The sequence below is a fragment of the Chelonoidis abingdonii genome, chromosome 7 (assembly GCF_003597395.2).
Source record: "Chelonoidis abingdonii isolate Lonesome George chromosome 7, CheloAbing_2.0, whole genome shotgun sequence".
In the NCBI taxonomy this organism is placed as follows: Eukaryota; Metazoa; Chordata; order Testudines; family Testudinidae; genus Chelonoidis; species Chelonoidis abingdonii.
The window spans coordinates 24,420,797-24,440,918 of NC_133775.1; the positions used below are offsets into that span (position 1 = coordinate 24,420,797).

The following is a 20,122-nucleotide window of genomic DNA, read 5'->3' on the forward strand; positions in this document are numbered from 1 at the left end:
TACTCATTTTTCCATGCAGAAAGAAGCAAAATTCAACTTTTGTACACAATACTATCAATATATACACAGCTACTTCGATATAACGCCACCCAGTATAACACAAAGTTGGATACAACGTCGTAAAGGAGTGCTCCGGGGGCGGGGGAGGTTGCACACTACGGTGGATCAAGGCAAGTTCAATATAACACGGTTTCACCAACAATGCAGTAAGATTTTTTGGCTCCCAAGGACAGCGTTATATCGAGGTAGAGGTGTATATTACTACAGCACAAATTCCCATGTCTATCTAATCCATTATAATAAGATTATATTCATGTGCCAAACAGGTCTGCTTCATACAAATGAAAAAAAATGAATATATAAAAATACAATGCACATAAGATTCACAACTGTCTTCTCAAAATTTCTTTCCCAAAAGACATTTAATTGTATTTCCTCTCTCTCTCTCTCTCTGCCGGAATACCCAATATAACCAGTTTGTATTTTCAGAACAGGTCACCAGTCCCCAAGTTTATACACCTTCTCCAAAACAGCACCATAAGAGATAGTATTTATCTGTTTTCCAATGTTTTAATTTAACAGCTAAAAAAGTTACCAGTACTATTTTAACCCAACATTATATTTCATTCAGAGTTAATTTTAACTGCTATGTTCTTTAACAAAAATTTGAAGATTTGTAATAATTCTATTGGCTGACTTCCCATTGCTGATGTAAACTAGCCATGTGAAACATTAGTAATAAATTCAATTAGTGCCATTGTCAAATCTACCTGACAACTTCAACTCTCAAGGGCCAGATCCACAGAGGTAAAGCATCAACCTAAACCCCAAATTTAGGCACTTAAATCCCAGTTTTAAGTAACCCTCCCTGATATCAACAAAACCCCTACCTCAGCTACTTCCTAATTCTATAAACACCTAAACTGACAGCACAAAAATTTGCAGGGTAAGAGTTCTTAAGGTGCCTACCTTTCTGCCTCAGGGCACATGAGTGCTGCTACTTCACTCTGGCATCCAGACACCTAAGCCCCAGCACAATCCAGCAACAGGAGAAGTTAGGTGTTCGCCTGCCTATTTTCTCTGCAGGGCCTGATCTGGTAAGAGTCCTCGGATCACACCTACCAGATCAGATCCTATTCAATATCCTGGAAGTGGGGGAAGAAGTGGTGGTCATCTTATAAGCAGGGCTGTCGAGTGATTAAAAAAATTATTCGCAGTTTTAATCACCCGGTTACACAATAATAGAATACCATTTACTTAAATATTTTTGGACTTTTCTATATTTTCAAATACAGACTTGGGGCTCCAGCTCCCCCCTGGAGCTCTGGGGCTTTGTGAATCCCATTGTTATTCCAATGATTTCTAGGGGTCTAAAATGAGGTGCAGTGGTCAGGCTAAGTCCCTTGTGGATACAGACCCAAGTTCCTTAGGCCTTAATTCTGCAAACCCTAATGTCTGCAAGGAACTTTGCACATGAGTACTCCCATTAGGTTTTTGTGCCGAAAGCTATAAAAATGCGTAAACGTATGCAGCATCAGGACCTCAGTCTGCATTCCAAACTATAATCCTGGTAAAATGATTGGGGACAAATTTTCCCCCAATAAAATTCCATTCACTTACCTGGACTAAAATCAAGGATTAATTTAGCCTGGTAGATTTTGCTGTTTCCTTACAATGATGACAGCTAGAAAATTATGTTTTCTCTCTGTATGGCACAGCTTATTATGAGAGAAGTGTGAAACAATGTACTGTGAGGCCCGGTCTACACTACAAAGTTAGGTTGACAAAACCATGTTACACATTATTAACTCAACCTGTGTCTACACTATCGAGTCCCTTCCGCTGACCCAAAGGGCTTGTAAAGTCAACTTCTGTACTCCACCTCCACAAGAGGCATAGTACTTCAGTTAACAATCCCACGTTGGTTTGGGGATAGTGTAGATACTGTAGTGTAGACAAGCCATTATGAGAAATTTCTCATGCCCCAGTTACAGAACAGACCTTCTCATTGCATTAGATTATATACATTCTGTCACATGGTCCAGTCCGAGGCCCTTGCTACAGGGGTAGGTACTTAGCACTGTGACTAGGCCCACTGAAGCTACCCTAGTCTGCTGAGTATGAAGCACACCTGAAGTTTGCTGTTTCATTCAGAAGTTTCTAGTGGGTAATTTTTGTCAGTATAGAGATTAGGGATTTCCAAAAAAGAGACATTGTGAACTCTCTGTATATTTCAAAGCATACATATACACCTATATAAGACTTCAATAATAATTGCAAACTTATACATGTTTACAGTGACTTCTTGCTTTACTGTCAGCTGAGAATACATAAAAAATGAAAGAAGTAGCCACTGTTAATACAAAGAAAACCATATACATTTCAGTTCATGTTACTGAAAAGAGAGACATGTTTTGCAGTCAATATTTTGTTTTTTAAATGTAGGGAATCTTACAGTTGTATTTAAAAATGATAACGATTCTTCCAATATGCAAGGGCATGAGCTTTTGGAGCAGGTAATTTTATTCTTTCTCCAAACAAGTAGAGCTGACTCATTGTTGATCTATGAGGGGAACACACATGGGAATAAATGGAGACATACAGTGTGGATTTGGAGGTGCAAAACTTAACATTATTTCCTAATAAGCACTATAACAGTATTGATTGTTGTTCTGTATGACCTATGTTTAGAAATGTTTGTTTTAACTTTCGGACAAATTCTACTCTAAAATAAGCACACACACAACTCCTGTTGTATCCAATTTACAATGTAATCTGAGCCTGCTTTTAAGGGGGCAGATCCTAAGAAACCCAATATTAAACATATGTCATCTATATTTTTATTCTACCAAAAAAAGTTAACGTAACATGACTAGATCTCATTTTAGAGACTATTTTTTATTATTAACAATGTTTTTAAAACTAGCATATATAGCAAATGCTAATTTCACTGGTGCAAACCAGTACGTAAATAACATCTTTTAGCCATCCCAAGCATAGCAAAGCTAATGGTTACTGGTGTACCTCTTCGGATGTAATGTGTTGGCAATAACATAAGAAACTATTGAGGGGAAAAATGTGAGTGAGTTCAATAGGCAGTTTGTTCATCTAGCTTACTTGTTTTTAGGGCCGCTTTTAAAATAACTATGCTAAAAGTAAAATTCTTCCATTTACTGTTGTCACAGAGTCCCCGGGCGATGCTCTGGAACTGCTCCCCACAAAGCCAGTCAGGACTTTGGGGAGCCTCCTCTCCCTTGGAGCAGACTGTCTTCAGGGCAAGAAGCTCACATGTCTTCACCTCCTGGGTCTCTCCTTGGAGCATTCGCATCCTCGGCCGCTCTGTATGCTTCCCACAGCGAGCCCGCCCCGGCAGGGTCCTGGGGAAGCCAGAGGATCCTGCACCCTCACTTCGCAGTCAGACATGACTCTCAGCCAGCCAGCAAAACAGAGGTTTATTTAGATGACAGGAACACAGTCCAAAACAGGTCTTGCTGGTACAGACAACAAGACCCCCTTTAGTTAGGTATAACTGGGGCCCCCAGGGAGGCCACAATCCTGTTGGGAAGCCCAAGCCACATCGGGGCGCCCTTCTCCATTCCTCAGCCAGCTTCAAACTGAAAACTCCCCCCAGCGTCTCCCAGCCTTTGTGTCCTTTGTTCAGTGTCCTGGGCAGAGGTCTCACCTGGCCTTCAACCCTCCTGGGTTCTCAGGTTACGTGCTCAGGTATGCTTCCTTCCCCAAGGCAGTCCCAGCACAACCCCCTCCAACCTTCCCAGGTCAACGCTCCCCACTGTGCATTCATATAACACAGCATGAACATTCCCACTTTGTGGTAACACTTATATGCAAGAGAGTCACTAGAGAAAAATGCTTAGGATAAGTCAATTTATCACAAGTTCACAAAGCAGTTCTGTGACCAGTGATGATAACTTTCCAGAAATCTCCTATCTTCTACAGGTTAATGATGAGAACTAAATTAAACTGGTTTATCAGTTCTGCCTCTCTCAACAATTCAGAAAAGATGTAAAATAAAAAAACCCTGAAAACATCACTGTTTCTGCAACAGGTATTATAGACAGGAAATGTAGGATAGCGCACATTTCTGGTGCCGCCTGTCAAATAGTCTTTACCTTGTTGCCTGTGATATTTAGTTGCAGGGCCGCCCGTGGGGGGAGGGGGGGCAAGAGGGGCAATTTGCCCCAGGCTCCGGGCCCCGCAGGGGCCCCAACGAGAGTCTTTTGGGGCCCCTGGAACAGGGTCCGTCACTCGCTCCTGGGGCCCCAGAAAACTCTTGCGGGGCCCAGGCCCCCAAAGCTTTCTCTGCTCCTGGTCTTCGCCGGTGGGAGGGTCCTTCCGCTCCTGGGCGGAAGGACCCCCAGCCGGCAAATTACCGCTGAAGTGGAACCTGCCACCGAGTCTTTGGCGGTAATTCGGCGGGGGGGGCCTTCTGTTCCGGGACCCGCCGCCAAATTACCACCGAAGACCCGGCTGCACTTCTGCGGCGGGTCCCGCTTCAGCGGTAATTCGGCGATCCGGGGCACTTCCCCGGCGGGTCCCAGAACGGAAGGGCCCCCCACCGCCGAAGACCCCAGACCCCCCAAATCCTCTGGGTGGCCCTGCTTAGTCGGACAGAGTAAACCAAAGTTCCAACACAGAGAATGTCAGTGTCAGAGGGACTCCGCAGCAGTGAAAAGAGATCATAGAGAAGATAATAAATGCAAGTCTGAAAGTTAAACCTCACCTATAATAAACAACACTTACAGTAAGTTAAACCATAAGCAATGACATCCATCTAAGTGACAGAGAAATAAGTCATCTATCTTAATAAAATAGGTAAGGAGCAGCATCAAGACCACACAGTGCTCAAATTTACAACCATTATGTCCATATGATTGTAGCTTCAGTGCGAAAAGGAATGAATTATTTACACGCACATTTGTATTACATAATATATATGTATAGTCAATGGAGCGATGCCAATTCACACCAGCTGAAGAGCTGGCCTTGTGTGTGCATATGTGTAAATATTCTCTTTTCGAACATTGTCTAAAATCATGTAAGCCATGAGGTTTTATATGGACCCCACTCTTCAGACTCAGGGCCAGTAAATCTGCCATCTTTGAAAACTGTTTGTTCAGTTCTGCCTCAATCTTGTCAATCATTTCATAGCAACATGTTGTAAGCTACATTTCCACGGTTTTGTTCACTCAGGTATCTCAGAGCTCTTTCCACAAACAGAGTCAAAACTTTAAAAGCTCAGCTGCATTTGCATTTAAAAAAACTTGACTGGCACTGCAAAAGGCAGATTTCGAATTTCCTTTTTGAAGGTAATGAAGATAAAGTCAGGATGTAATAGTAGTGTATATTCTTTTAGTGAACATTTCAATGTGCATTTTAGTTTTCTCAGTAACTTTTAAATACTGTGCCACCCACTAATGCTGATGAAGTTAGGATTCCATCAGCATTTCCATTAAAACCTCTGAATTAATATCATCTGGGTTTATAAAGTATCCATAAAATAAGATCATGCTGGAAATAATAAAAAATTATCTTCCATGACAGACAGTATGCTCTTTTCTTACCAGGGAAGAAAGGCTGATCAGCACCTTGCAGTCTCAAGCTGCAAAGTAATAAATGTTATAGTGAAGGGTACTAATGGCTCACACAGGAGATCATTGATACATAAGCACACAGCATGAAACTATCCACAGATAGAGTTTGAGATGCCATGCACCACCTGCCCTTAACTGTGGTTAATGGTACTACTGCATGAGTTAGAGCACTCTTCTTTGTATGATCTGTTAGGCCTTTCTGAGGCCAGCTCTACACTAGAAACTTTTGCTGATATAGGAAAATCACTAGGGGGGGGGATTTTTAAGATATTTCTATATTGGAAGAAGCCCTAATGTAGACATAGTTATACCAGCATATTAGTGCATTATAGCTTATTTTGCTCATGGGGAAGTAGCATAAGCTATACTGGCAAAAGCATTTTTCTGCTGGTATAAACTGCACCTACATTAGGAATGTACTACACCACGCTATCAGTTTAGCTATCCCAGCACACCTTTTCTACTGTAAACATTGCCTGAGCCACCTTTGTTTTGCAGAAGTGGCTACACAAAAGGAGGGCTGATGGCTTGCCACCTGTTCCAAACCATTCATTTGAGGGGAGGCTTGGACTTGAGGTTTACTAGATGTAAAGTGAAGAGGCAGCAGGAGAAAAATGGGCCCAGAGTATGTTTAAGCAGTTGGATTCTATTTGAGTTTTGTGTGCGTCTTAGAGAGAGATGGGGGCCAAGGCAGCTGCTTCTTGGAACTGCCATTCCTGCAGAAGAGAGCTGCCCATGTGCAGTTTGCTGGCACTGCTAGTCAAGGGAACCAGACTCATATATTTTATACATCGGTGTTTTCTTAGCAGAATTTGTCTGACTTCATTTCACCAACTTCTGCTCTAAACAGGCACCTGACCAACAAAGCTCCCAAAGGGAGCAATAACAATGAAATGTACTATTTAACCTTTTTTCCCCCTTTCCAAAGTTTCCCCCAGTCTTGGGTTGAATGTCAAGAATATTACCTGGTTCCCATCATTCTCTACAAATCCTGTGGAGGGGAAATCTGGCCTAGCATGGACTGATGCCATCTGCTCGTTTAGCTTTTAATTAGTCAAAATGTTCAAGTTTGAAAAAATATCTGCTGCATGTAGGCAATATTCATTATTCATCAGAACATGTGCTCAACACTGTGAGCCCCCTCACGTGTTATAACAAACCCACTGACATGCCAAGTTACAGATATGGCACTGTGCCAATGTGAGTGCCCCATATGTTTCTGTTGACTATGGGGAGCACTGCACTACAGTACTGCTGTACAGAACACAATTCACTGAGCAGCCCGCAGTGCTGTACAACCAAAGATGAATTAGAAAGCATCAATTTAATGTCAGTGCTTCAGTATAGACATTACCTCTCCCATCACTGTGATTAAGCCATCTCCCCAAGAAGTGGCAGCTAGGACCATAGAAGAATTCTTCTGTTGAATCCCCACCATGCCTCAGTATCAGGCTACTGCCAGTCATAGTCTAGCCCCCATGCCCTGGGCAGACTGCAGTATCAGCTACTCATCACTGGCAACGTTGGGTTTCGACCTGCTGCCTTTGCCTGCCCCTGGGCTGCCCTCTGCAACTCCCAGTACCTGTTGGCCTTATGCGAGGCCGCAGCTTGGGTCTTTCCAGGCTGGAGCTCCCCAGTTCCTCTGTCTCTCCCCAGCCCTGCTCCACTCAGGTTCCCTGTCTCTAGCTCCCTGCAGCCAGGCCCTTCTCCCTCTACAGACAGAGGGAGACTCTTTGGGTTCCTGTCTCACAGCCTTTTTATACAGGCCAGTTGTAGCCTGATTGGGGAGTGGCGCAGTTGCAGCCACTTCCCAATCAGCCCAGCTTAGTAGCTCTCAGCCACAACCTTCCCCCAGGGCTGTTTTAAGCCCGTCAGGGCAGGAGCAGGGTAACCACCCTGCTACAGGAAGGGATCCAATTGGAGCACGGAGGGTGCTGAGTTAGGGCGGTGACTTTGGGGCCGGGATGGGGTAGAGTTGGGGGGGAGGCACGGGCATTGGCATGCACTGGCTCTAGAGAAAGTTGGTGCTTATGTACACCAGCCCTCAGTCTCTGTCACACTGTCCCAATTTTTGCGCTCTTTCTCCTGCTGATGTTCTGCTCTTACACTGCCTCTAACATCAACCGCTTGCTCTTTCCCTGGCCTTTCCTCTCCATCCCCATTCCTATTGTTCTTTCCTCTCCCCTTGTTCCCATCTGCAGTCTCCTCTAACAAATCAAGTCTACCCTATTCCTGGTAACCAGTCTTTCTCCTATCAGCCTTCTGTCCAAATTCATTGTCATCATTGCTAGTATTTATTATTGTATTACTGTAGTGCCCTGGAGCCCCAGTCACGGGCCAGGATCCTATGGTGGCTAGGTGCTGTACAAACACAGAACAATGAGACAGTCCTTCCCACAAAGAGTTTACTTCTTGATCACTCTGCGGTCACTCCACAGCATGCAGAGCTCCCTACTAATGGCAACTTTGAGACTGACTGTGTCATATCTTTTCCCCAAATGGCAGGAGGCTCTTCATTCAACTTGGCTTCTCAGCACTTTTATGGGCATCAGGGACAATATGCAGCACACTGTTCCCAAGGAGATGTCCCTGGCTAGTGAAAGGAGCAACAAATAGGGACGTTTTGCGAGGGAATTCTCCAGGTGAAGGAGGAGAGACTATGTGACAGGACAAACCTGTTGTGCCTATTTTGGTGCAGTTAGACTAAAAATAAGGCCCTTCATTTTCATTTTTACCAAACAGTCCCCAGGTTTTACAAATAGTATTATTCAGATTTCACCAATTTCCACACAATTTTGAACTAGTAAAGTACCTGAAAAGCACCAATTACACTAAGAAAATCCAATCCATTACTTTAGGTAGATATCTTTATGTTAATAATACATTAGTCCAAGTATAAATGCAAGGCTGTCTAAGTAAAGCAATGTAGTGAAAAATACACATGCATATGCATACATATAGGTACTGTTAATTCACGGTTCATGAAATAAACCTGCTTTGACTTTCATTACTCTTATTTTGTCTAATTGTTGCTTTTTTCTGTCCTTCTGTCCCCCAATATTTACCCTGGAAACTGACATTAATTTTACTTTTTATAATAAACACTGTCAAGTGCTTGGGAAATTTTAACAAAATAAAAGCTAAACACAAAAGGCCATGGTTAGAGAGGAGCTCGAAGAAATACATTTTAAAAACTGCCTTTACTCATTAACTAAATTCAGACTTTGGTCTCATGCCTCATATCAGAAAAACCTTATCAAAATATTCACAGGCCTAGTACAATAAACACAGCAGACCCCATGACTCTGTTTGTTCTCTTCCACCTCAGTAAGCCCCTAAAATATAATTTTTACCACAAAAGAACTTTGGCAGCTTATAGCTCCGGAGCTGCTGTGTGTGTAGCAATACTGCTGGCGAGTACAGGACACAGATTATGTCGTCACACACAAGCCACTTAAACCAAGAGTGAGCCCAGAACAGAAGGTAAGGGCAAATTGAGAAGAAACCTGATAACTTGTGCTGTGGAGAGGCCTGCACTCTGTATTGCCTCAGTTTACAGCGTAAGGCCTTCCATAGATTAAACATTTTAAAAAAATAACTTCTTTCTGGTATGATTTAGAACTGTAACTTTACTACATACCAGCACACTGTGGCTTACTACCTACAGGATACTAGACCGAGTTTATTGTCCTGTGTAAAGGGCAGTGTCCACCACCCACTACCCCAGAGCATCCCAGCAAAAGGAAATAGGACTTAGAAAGTGGAAAATCTGTACCCCCTGCTTTACTAGGTACAGATTACTCCCCCTCCTCCCCCTGCCCACTAGGAGCTGCCCAATACCCATCCACCTGCTGGGGTAGGGTACCAGGTGATAAACCCTTGCTCTGTCTCTGCCTCTTCCGGCAGCTGGAACCCAGATGTTGGGAATTTGCATGGGAAATGAGCTCTTTCTCTCCCCTCCTCCTCTGCACTGACATATCAGCCAAGATCTAGCCCTTAATAAATATATTTAACAGGTCTGTTTTCCTACCCATCCCCACCTATCAGGCAGGCAGGTAAGATTTCTCAGCCCTTGAAAATAGGAGCAGGCCAGGTTTTCAAAGGCATAATAAATTTCGAGTAGGGATTTACTTTGCTTACAGACATTCCTCCACTTGGCCTACATTGTACTGATGAAGCTTGTTAATAGGGGCAATTTCCTGCGCTCTCAGGATGTCTGTATTCAGGGGAATGGTTTGATAGCATAGCCAGTGGGGCAAGATACAATACAAAGTGTAACAGCAAGTGGGCTACTTTCTACAAACAAGATCATCTCTATTAACAGTACACCCATATGGTACTAGGCTTCAGCAGGGTTAGCTACAGCATGCCTGCATAGATTCTGATTTGGTGCAAAGAAAATGCACCTTGGAAGATATATACATCTGTGGATACCATCTAAGTGTAAGCGAACTCCACAATACTTCTACAATGAAAGTCAATACCTTCTAATTTATAGGCAAGAGGATAAAAATAGACAAAGTGCTCCAGAAAATGATCTCTAACTCAAATGGAGATTTTCTTCTCCAGCAATCAAACAAACTGGGGAATCTTATCCGACACTGACACTGATTAACAAAAATAAAGCCACTGCACTACAGCAAATTTCTTCCAACGACTACAGCTCACCACCAAAGTCACCATGCTTATTGGGGCACAGAGCAGTACACCAGCGCTCAGCCTGTCTTGTTTTTCTTTTTCTAAACTTTGCCACAAATCCAGTATGGAATACAACTGTTTACATAAGAAACACTAAATATATTAAAAGCCAAACACACAATCAAATTCCTTGACAAAAGTATGCTTCAGCATTATAGGAATTCCTTCACTGAAACACACATATACAGTATCTGTGATTATAGTTTCACATAACTACTAGCAATGGGCACACACTGCTTGTTCTCAGTCTCCTCCAAGTTACACATCAAATCCCCTCCCCAGTTACTGAAGTTGTCTCTAAAGAAGGAATAGAGAGAGTAGACGCAGGAAGGGGTTTGCTGTTGTTGTTCTAGGTAATCCTTTCTTTAAAAAAAAAAAAAGTCACTTTCTAAGTATCATATCAGCAACATTTTGAAAACAAAAACAAAACTTTTAATTCTGAAAGCTGATTAAAACCTTTAGGAGTTTGGGAGGCATGGGGGAAGTAGCCACTGGTGTGGAATAATTACATAGTCATTTTCTTGCTAGAATTAAAAACGGAGATGATAATCACTCTTCGCAGACTAGACAGATCTATTTCATAAACTATTTCATAATAGGAATTTTAGGTTGAACTATTGTTCCATTACAATAAATACATCAAATGAGATTTAACTTCCCAATTCAAACTCTAAAAAAAGTCTAAATAATAGACAAAATTACTTCTGTTACACTTTATTACACTGCAGTGATTTTTTAAGTTAAATCATTTGTCTAAAATGAAAATCAGTTATATTTACACAAATTCTACCTTCTATGCCATTAATTGTAACTGCAAACTCCATACTGGAAAAGATTACATGATTTTGCAAATAATGGAAGAAGTTAGCTAAAGCCACTTAGGGCCTGATCCAAAACCCACTGAAGTCAATGGAAAGACTCTAGTTGATTTCAAAGAGCATTGGCTAGAGCCCTTATGAAGCATTTCATTTTTTGAGAACACAAGGAGGTAGGTAAATTACCATGTTTCCCGTAGTAGTTTTCTTCTTCCCTAGCCATACTACTGCTTCCTGATCAGTTTAGCAAGCTATGTCTAAGAGGGGTATTAACTGCAGACTTCTGTGCTGGAAGCAGTTTCCCCAGTAGGCTTAATCCACAAAAGTACTATTCAACCAGGTTTAAAAATAAAGCTGCTTGGAGTGGCATAGGATCCTCCAGTAGGAATGGAAACTTACAAAGGAGGCAGGGCTTTCTGCTAATAGAAAAATGATATCACCCACTGCTCTACCTACCTACTCCAGACCAGTCTGGGGCTATAAATGTCACAGAGTAAAGGGAAGCTCTGTTATAGCTCTTATTAAGTTTACTATATTTATAGGGGGAAAACATCGAATGAGAGTTCATCTGAGAAAATGAGAGTGGGGATCAAAGTCAGGCTTACTACATAAGAGCAACATACTGACAACTAATACTATAGAGCCTCTATCAAACTAGAAAAAGAATCAGTGACAAAAAATGGCAACACTTAGAAAATAAGAAGTCTTTGGGAAGATATACGTATTGACATGCACAGCAAAGAAAGAGTAAGGGAGGGCATTAAGGGTGCAAATTCTGCTGTTCTTGGGTAAATCTGTGTGTGTGTGTGTGTGCGTGCGCTTCCCTTGCTATTACATACACATGTATACTCTATGCAAATCTGTATTATATAGATACACATACTCTAACACACACGTACATACATACACAAACACTTCCAGATTTTTTTAAAATTCTGTAACAGCTGTAATTCCATGATGTCTTTTTTATTGCTATGGGCTTGTTAGTGGAAGTCAAAATGAAACTCTCAGTTAAGCACAGCCCATACATTTGGTGGAAAAAATTTCTATGATGAGTGCCAATGTCAATTTCTTGTGGATTTCGAACAATCTTCATTTTCATCAATTCCAGGCGACTGGAAAGTAGCAGCTTTCAGATCTCCTGGAGTAATTAATTCCACTCACTAGTCTTGCTTTGATACAGTAAAAATTGTATTGATGTAGAAAGAAAATTTTGCTGTTAACTACTTGCAAGTGTGGAGGGTTTTTATGTATGGCAATTAATGTTGGGAGGGTTATTTGGGAAGTTTTGTTTCTTTTTTTAGGGGTGCTGTTAGAGCTGAAAAATTACTGTGTTTTTAACTCTGGAAGACAGCTTGAAAATACCATACCTTAAACTGCAATATATTTTTATTAATAATAATTTATTAATATTAATTATTTATTGATATGATGGCAGTGGCCAGAAAGTGTAAGGTACTCCCCAAACACAGAGGAATAGACAGTACTATTAACTTCTGGGAGTTGGAGATACCCTGCAATACCAAGAATTAATTTGGGGTCCCATGGAAATTTGTGATTCACAGCCCCAACCACAGAACATCTGTCTGCTTTTAATCTCAAAGTACTCAGAGGTGCACATTTCACTTCTGACATGACAACAGTTAATAGAACTATGCAAACATTAGTGAGCAGCTGGACATGTGTCAAGTGGTAATTGCTACAAAAATTTAACAAGTTTTATTTATAACTATGAGACTGAATGGGAAAATAGTTGAAAACCTAAAGATAATGATCTATGGATACTACTCTACTCTAATGGAGAATATTAAAATGAAGCCATGATTAACTGAATTGATATCCCAGAAAACCAGATGAGATTCAGATATGCTGATTTGATAATGTTCCTGAGGGTATGGATACATTTGAACTCATAGTTTCATTTATTGTCTTCACCTTGCATGCATAACTCTTACAGTTGTCAGTGGGTTGCGTCCTTCCCTCCCCCAGCCTCCTTGCGGGCCAGCAGATTCAGCAGTGACAATGTATTTGAGCAGTGTGAAGACCTGAAAACCTCTCCTCTGGCTGGCTCCACAAATGCAGCTCTTTGGAGCCAAAAGAAAAGATTCTTAGAGGAATTCCAGAGACCTCATGAAAAGCAGGTAAGTGTCAATAATTAAATATTTTTTTAAAAAAATCTATTTTTGTTTCTGTAGTGGCTAAGGCTAAGGCCTTCGAAACTTCAGAAATAAAACGGTCAATGGAAAGGCGGCATTGAGCCCATAGGAAAGGTTTGCCTTCCTTAATATTAGTTTTATTTTCTCCTGGTTTTTCCTTGCTACATTACTTACAGTACTTTAAAGGGCAAGCCTGGTCCTGCATACCCTGGACAGGAAACCCAGTAAAAACATAAGAATGGCCATACTGGGTCAGATCAAGGTCCATCTAGCCCAGTTTCCTGTCTTCCGACAGCAGCCAATGCCAGGTGCTCCTGACTCAATGAACAGAACAGGTAATCATCAAGTGAACCATCCCGTCACCTATTCCCAACCTCTGGCAAACAGAGGCTAGGGACACCATCCCTGCCCATCCTGGCTAATAGCCATTTATGGACCTAGCCTCCATGAATTTATCTAGTTCTTTTTTGAACCCTTTTATAGTCTTGACCTTCACAACATCCTCTGGCAAGGAGTTCCACAGGTTGACTGTGCATTGTGTGAAAAAATACTTCCTTTTGTTTGTTTTAAACCTGTTGCCTATTAATTTCATTTGGTGGCCCCTAGGTCTTATATTATGGGATGAAGGAGTAAATAACACTTCCTTATTTACTTTCTCCACACCAGTCATGATTTTATAGACCTCAATCATATCCCCCCCTTAGTCGTCTCTTTTCCAAGCTGAAAAGTCCCAGTCTTATTAATCTCTCCTCATATGGCAGCCATTCCATACCTTCATTACCCCCTAAAACTTTAAATTTTGTTGCCCTTTATTCGAAACTCGCTTTTCCAAGTCCAACACATCTTTTTGAGAATGGGGCGCGACCACAATCTGCATATAGTATCAGGATGTGGGCATACCATGGATTTAATATAGAGGCAATATGATGATTTCTCTCTATTACCTATCCCTAACCATTAATTATTTCAAGCATTCTGGTTCATTTTTTGACTGCCGCCTGCACAACTGAGTGAATGTTTTCAGAGAACATCCACAGTGACTTCAAGATTCTTTCTTGAGTGTAACAGTTAATTTAGAAGCGCCCATCATTTTATATGGGATTATGTTTTCCACTGTGCATTATTTGCATTTAATCAACATTAAAATTTTATTCTGCCATTGGTTACCCAAGTCACCAGTTTTGAGAGATCCTTTTGTAAGTCTTTGGCAGTCCTGCCTGGGATTTAAAAACTGTCTTGAGTAGTTTTGTATCATCAGCAAATTTTGCACTCAAGTTTGACCCCTTTTTCCAGATCATTTATGAAATACCTGAATAGGACTGGGCCCAGAACAGATCCCGGGGACACCTAACTATTTGACCTGTCTTCTCTATTCTAAAAACCGATCATTTATCCTACCCTTGTTTCCTACTTTAAACAAGTTACCTGATCCATGAGAGAACTTCCAACGTATCCCATGACTGCTTAGTTTGCTTAAGAGCCTGGTGAGGGCCCTTGTCAAAGGCTTTTCTGAAAATCTAAATATCCAATGTCCCCTTGTCCACATTGCCTTATTAATCTTCCTCAAAGATTCTAGTAATTGGGGAGGCATGATTGGGCCTTTACAAAAAACCATGTTGACTCTCCCCCAACAAATTATGTTCACGACTACATGTCTGACAATTTGTTATTTACTATAGTTTCAACCAATTTGCCTGTAATTGCCAGGGTTCACCCTCTGGCCCTTTTAAAAAATTGGCGTCACATTAGCTTATCCCTTCGAACAGTCATTGGTAGCATGAAGCTGATTTAAATGAATAGTTACAGACGTACAGCTAGTAGTCCAACAATTTTCACATTGAAGTTCTTCAGAAACTCTTGGGTGAATACCATGTGGTCCTGGTGACTCATTACTGTTTAGTTTATCAGTTGTTCCAAAAACCACCTCGTAATTGACAGCCTCGATCTGGACAGGTCCTCAGATTGTCACCTAAAAGAAGGAGCTCAGGTTTGGCAATCTCCGCTCACAGCTCCTCAACCCATGAACCAACAGAATTCATTTAAGTCTCTATCTGCAATGACTTTATCGTCTTTAAGTGCTCCTTTTGTATCTCGATTGTCCAGGGGCCCCACTGGTTGTTTAGCAGGCTTCCTGCTTCTGATGTACTTAAAAAAAAAATTGCTATTACTTTTTGAGTCTTTGGCCAACTGTTCTTCAAATTCTTTTTTGGCCTTCCTAATTATATTTTTATACTTCATTTGCCAGAGTTTATGCTCCTTTCTATTTTCCTCACTCAGATTTAATTTCCACTTTCTGCCTCTCACTGCTTCTCTTACTTTGTTGTTTAGCCACAGTGGCACTTTTTTGGTTCTCTGTTTTTTAAATTTTGGGTATACATTTAAGTTGAGCCTCTATTACGGTGTCTTTAAAAAGCTTCCATGCAGCTTGTAGGGATTTTACTTTTGGTGCTGTACCTTTTAATTTCTGTTTAACTAACCTCCTCATTTTTGTGTCGTTCTCCTTTCTGAAATTAAATGCTACAGTGTTGGGCTGCTGTGGTGTTTTCCCCACCACAGGGGTATTAAATTTAATTATATTATGGTCACTATTACCATGCGGTCTGGCTAAATTCACCTCCTGGACCTGATCCTGTGCTCCACTTAGGACTAAATCAAGAATTGCCTCTCCTCTTGTGGGTTCCAGGACTAGCTGCTCCAAGGACCAGTTATTTAAGGTGTCAAGAAACTTTATCTTTGCATTCTGTCCTGAGGTGACATGTGCCCAGTCAATACGGGGATAGCTGAAATCCTCCATTATTATTATTTTTATTTTAATAGCCTCTGTAATCTCCCTGAGCATTTCACAGTCAGGTGGTCAGTAAAATATCCCTACTGCAATATTCTTATTATTCGAGCATGGAATTACTATCCATCAATATTCTATGGTACAGTTTGGTTAATTTAAGATTTTTACTTCATTTGATTCTATGCTTTCTCTCCAATATAGTGCCACTCCCCCACCAGCACGACCTGTTGTGTCCTTCCAATATATTTTGTATCCTGGTATTACTATGTCCCATTGATTATCCTCATTCTACCAAGTTTCTATGATGCCTATTATATCAATACCCTCATTTAATACAAGGTACTCTATTTCACCCATTTTATTATTTAGACTTCTAGCACTGTATAAGTGCACTTTAAAAACTTGTCTCTTTTTAGCTCTCTGCTGTTACATGATGTAGTGCCGTGGCATCCAGAACCTAGCCTCCGTAAGGAACCCTGAAGGAGGATGTGGACAGGAGTCTAGACAGGGCACTGGAGATCAGTGACAAGGTCTGTAGAGCAGGACCAGTGGCTTGCTGATATGGGAAGTGCTTTCCTGTGGACAGGAAGCCTGGGAAAGAGCCAGGAATCCTCCAGCATTCTTTCCCAGGAAACGGGTGGAGGACTGCTATGCACATGACATAAATCTGCCCTTTAGGGTTGCCAGCCTTTCTCCACATAACCCTTTAGCTAAACAAACCTCTTCTAACATAACCAACTGGTTCACTGGACACCCACAAATACCAGTGTTGGGGGGAAAACAAAAAACTGTCTCCTAAAGAGTATGTGGAGATGTGCAAAAGGGGGGCAAAGTTAAGGTTGTGGTGCATGGGCAGTGGAATACAGTACAGTAGCTGTGGCAATGTTAAGATGGGTATAGGTGGGTGGAGGAGGAGAAAGTACATACTCTTGGGGAGTCTTAATTTAAGTTTCTTTGCCTTTGGGGTGTATTAGATACGCTATATGTGCGGCAACCCTTTTGTGTATTAATAGAGGGGTCCGGACTGTGGAGTCGCAATTCTTTTACATTTTTGAAATTCCAATGACTTAACTGGAATTACTTCTGACTTATGCCCTTTCCACTGATTTCAGCAGGCTTTGTATCAGGCTTTTACCGCAGTGTGAGCAAAAGGAGAATCAGCTCCATAGACTGTACAGTACTCTGGAATCCTTTGGCTTGAAATAAACTTCAAAAATAAGCTATAATTATTATTATTCACACAGTTAAGTTAAGCTGTTTCTACAGATTTTATATCTACAAATCCAGATATCCATTCATAAGGAGAATCTTGTGGATGGTTACACACTTGCATGAGTTGGATTTAGAGCAATGTACATTCCTGAAAGTCAAATATGGATATAAGGATTCTTCCTCTTTTTAATTTTTTTAAGTTTGACAAAAGTTTGGATTATTTCCAGATAAGCACACAAGTGCAATGGCTCCTAACAGTTTACTATGCTTACTCAAAATTCCACACAAACACACAAACGTTTTGCCTTGCTCTCAAAACTCGAAATACCAACGGTGCTATGAACCAGCTGTGACCTAGAAAAACATTTGGGTATTGGTTTCCACATGAACACATCAAAACACACCCACTTTTTTCTAAAATTCCTGTCTGCTGTAGGGCCTGAATACTCTCATTTATTTAACTAGCTGTACAGCATGTAAGAATGCTAGAAACAAAATTGGATGTTTTATTCTAGGGCCTACAAAATATTTCCATATTAATAGCTCTTAGATCATGATGCTAGTAGTTGTGATCTGGGAGCAGACTAAAATGTCTGGGTGTATTTGTGCATGCACCACATTCTGCTGTCTGTGAAATGGACTGATTGTTTATTTACTAACTTAAAACAAGATACTACATTCTGAAAAATAATTGTGCTTTTGCAGCCAGTTTTATTATGCAGAAAACATTACCCACGACTGGCCAAATCCAAGTAGTTCCACCTAAGTCAGTGTGATTATTCACATGAGGGGGGAAAACACTAAATATCAGTCTTTTAATGACTTCTCCCCATCCTCCCCATTTAGTGTGAAAAGAAAGAAGGCAGCTGAAAGGAGGCAGAGCAAACAGGTTTTGGAAAATGCAAAGCCAAGATACTAAGATGCCTGCAAAAAGCTACAGACTCAGGAGCTTTCCCAGAAGGGGCTACTTTTGGATGTCCTCTCTAACAGATTCATCAGGTTTGACTCATGGGGCTAAGAACTAGAGGAACATTTTTTCTTTGTGTTATTTTCTTCACAAGCACTAGGGGTCACCCAATGAAATTAATAGGCAGCAATTTTAAAACAAAAGGAAGTACTGCTTTACACAATGCACAGTCAACCTGTGGAACTCATTGCCAGGGGATGTTGTGAAGGCCAAAATTGTTAACAGTATTTAAAGGAATTAAATAAGTTCCTGGAAAATAAGTCCATCAACAGCTATTAACTAAGATAACTAAGATAACAAATAAAAATATACAAAATGGGTTAATGTTCACATTATGTTATCATAATGCACTGTGAACAGCAGCCAGTGCCAACATGTCTGCTTTGTTTACTCAAGGTATTGTGATATCTGCATTAAAAAGTGAGCAAAAGAAATTGCAGCTGTTGTGTGAAATTGCAGCTATTGTGTCAAATCTAAATGCTTGAAGTTGTTTTTATGAAATATTCTAGCCACATCTCCCTTTAGCCATGTACAGTATTTGAGAGTAAATTCCCAATGTGCAATCCTGGCTGGGATCTAGTTTCAGTGTTACTTGTAGTGAATATGATTAAAATACCAATTCTGAAATTTCAGTTGTAAAACACACACACACACACAGCACTGTTGATTCCCATGACAACCATATAGCAACAAAAGTTAACAGACTGCTTAATAAGGTCAATCTTGTTGCCTGAATCTGTGGTAAACGATGCAAAAACATCTCATCCAGCAGTTCACTATGGCTGCCTGAATAAAGCTCTACACAGTCTGCATATGAAACCACATACTCTGCCACTGCAAAATTAAGCATCATTGTAATATTTACTAATCAAGCTACTTATCATATCCAGCATATCTGAACTACTATTGAACACTATGAATTTCTAAGATTTTTACCTATTTTAAAATATTAAGCACTGTGTGTGAGCCAGTCTCACTGCGAGTGAGCTCTCTTCATTATATCAACTGTAAGTGCTCAATTTCCCTGCTTCTTCGCTATGCTTTAAGAGAATAGAATTAAAGAAGCAGAGTAGCGAAATGATTGCAGTTTTTATATATGCCTGGCTCCATTTGCACTGCCTTTCTTAAAGTCTGCTTCAACAAATCCTATATCGGACTATTATACAACACATACTTATTTACCAGCTGTCAAAGTAAATTTAAAGTCCAGAAGGGCATATTAGAAAGCACACAACAGACATTGCTAAACACAGATATACACTAGCTTAAAATTTTGCCAGCAAGCTATTAATCAACCCTAATGAACTGCTGTTTTCTATTTAAAACATTATTAGTTTCTTATGGTTTGTTGATGTTTGAGCCACAATGACACCATCATGTGGCTAGAAAAAATGTTGCCTTTAAGTACACATTAACAAATACTGTAGTGGAGCCTGTATGTATATACACTGATTCCCTCTACTGGAGTAAACAGATGTCAGCCCTAATGCTACAAAGAGCTAGTGGCAATTTTCCAACAGAGCCAATGGTAGTAGAGGTTTGTAATTTGGTGCAAAAGCCGTGAGTCCACTTGTCATCCAATCTATGCAGTCACTGAATGTCTGAGGTCTTTGTTTCCTACCTCAGTACTTCATTATATGGCAGACCATACCACGCATTCTTATAAGATCATTTACAATAGGTTGTTATGGAACGGTACCATTGAATTATGGCTTTAAAAGTTAATTGAAAATTGTTGTAGAGAATGCTGCTGTGGCTAATTAGGTACTTCAGTAGTTTCCTGATACTCCCACTGGTCCCTGTGCACTGTGGGTGGTTTATGCATTAAGAATTAATAAACTGAGCTTTTTAAAATATGATATGAAGTACTGTATACT

At 40.7% G+C, this 20,122-nt stretch overlaps 1 protein-coding gene across 13 annotated transcripts in view; it reads right to left on the reverse strand.

Moving 5' to 3' along the window:
- SLC44A5 (solute carrier family 44 member 5) overlaps window positions 1–20,122 on the reverse strand; it is a 214,084-nt gene that overhangs the window by 110,626 nt on the left and 83,336 nt on the right. Inside the window, exon 1 of one of the 13 annotated variants that reach the window (XM_032782146.2) lies at window positions 11,312–11,363. The exons of the other annotated variants lie outside the window; for them this stretch is intronic. Coding sequence (XP_032638037.1) covers window positions 11,312–11,348 — 37 coding nt within the window. The 5' untranslated portion in view covers window positions 11,349–11,363. Of the gene's footprint in view, window positions 1–11,311; window positions 11,364–20,122 lie in introns of those variants that run through there. 13 annotated transcript variants of the gene reach the window in all.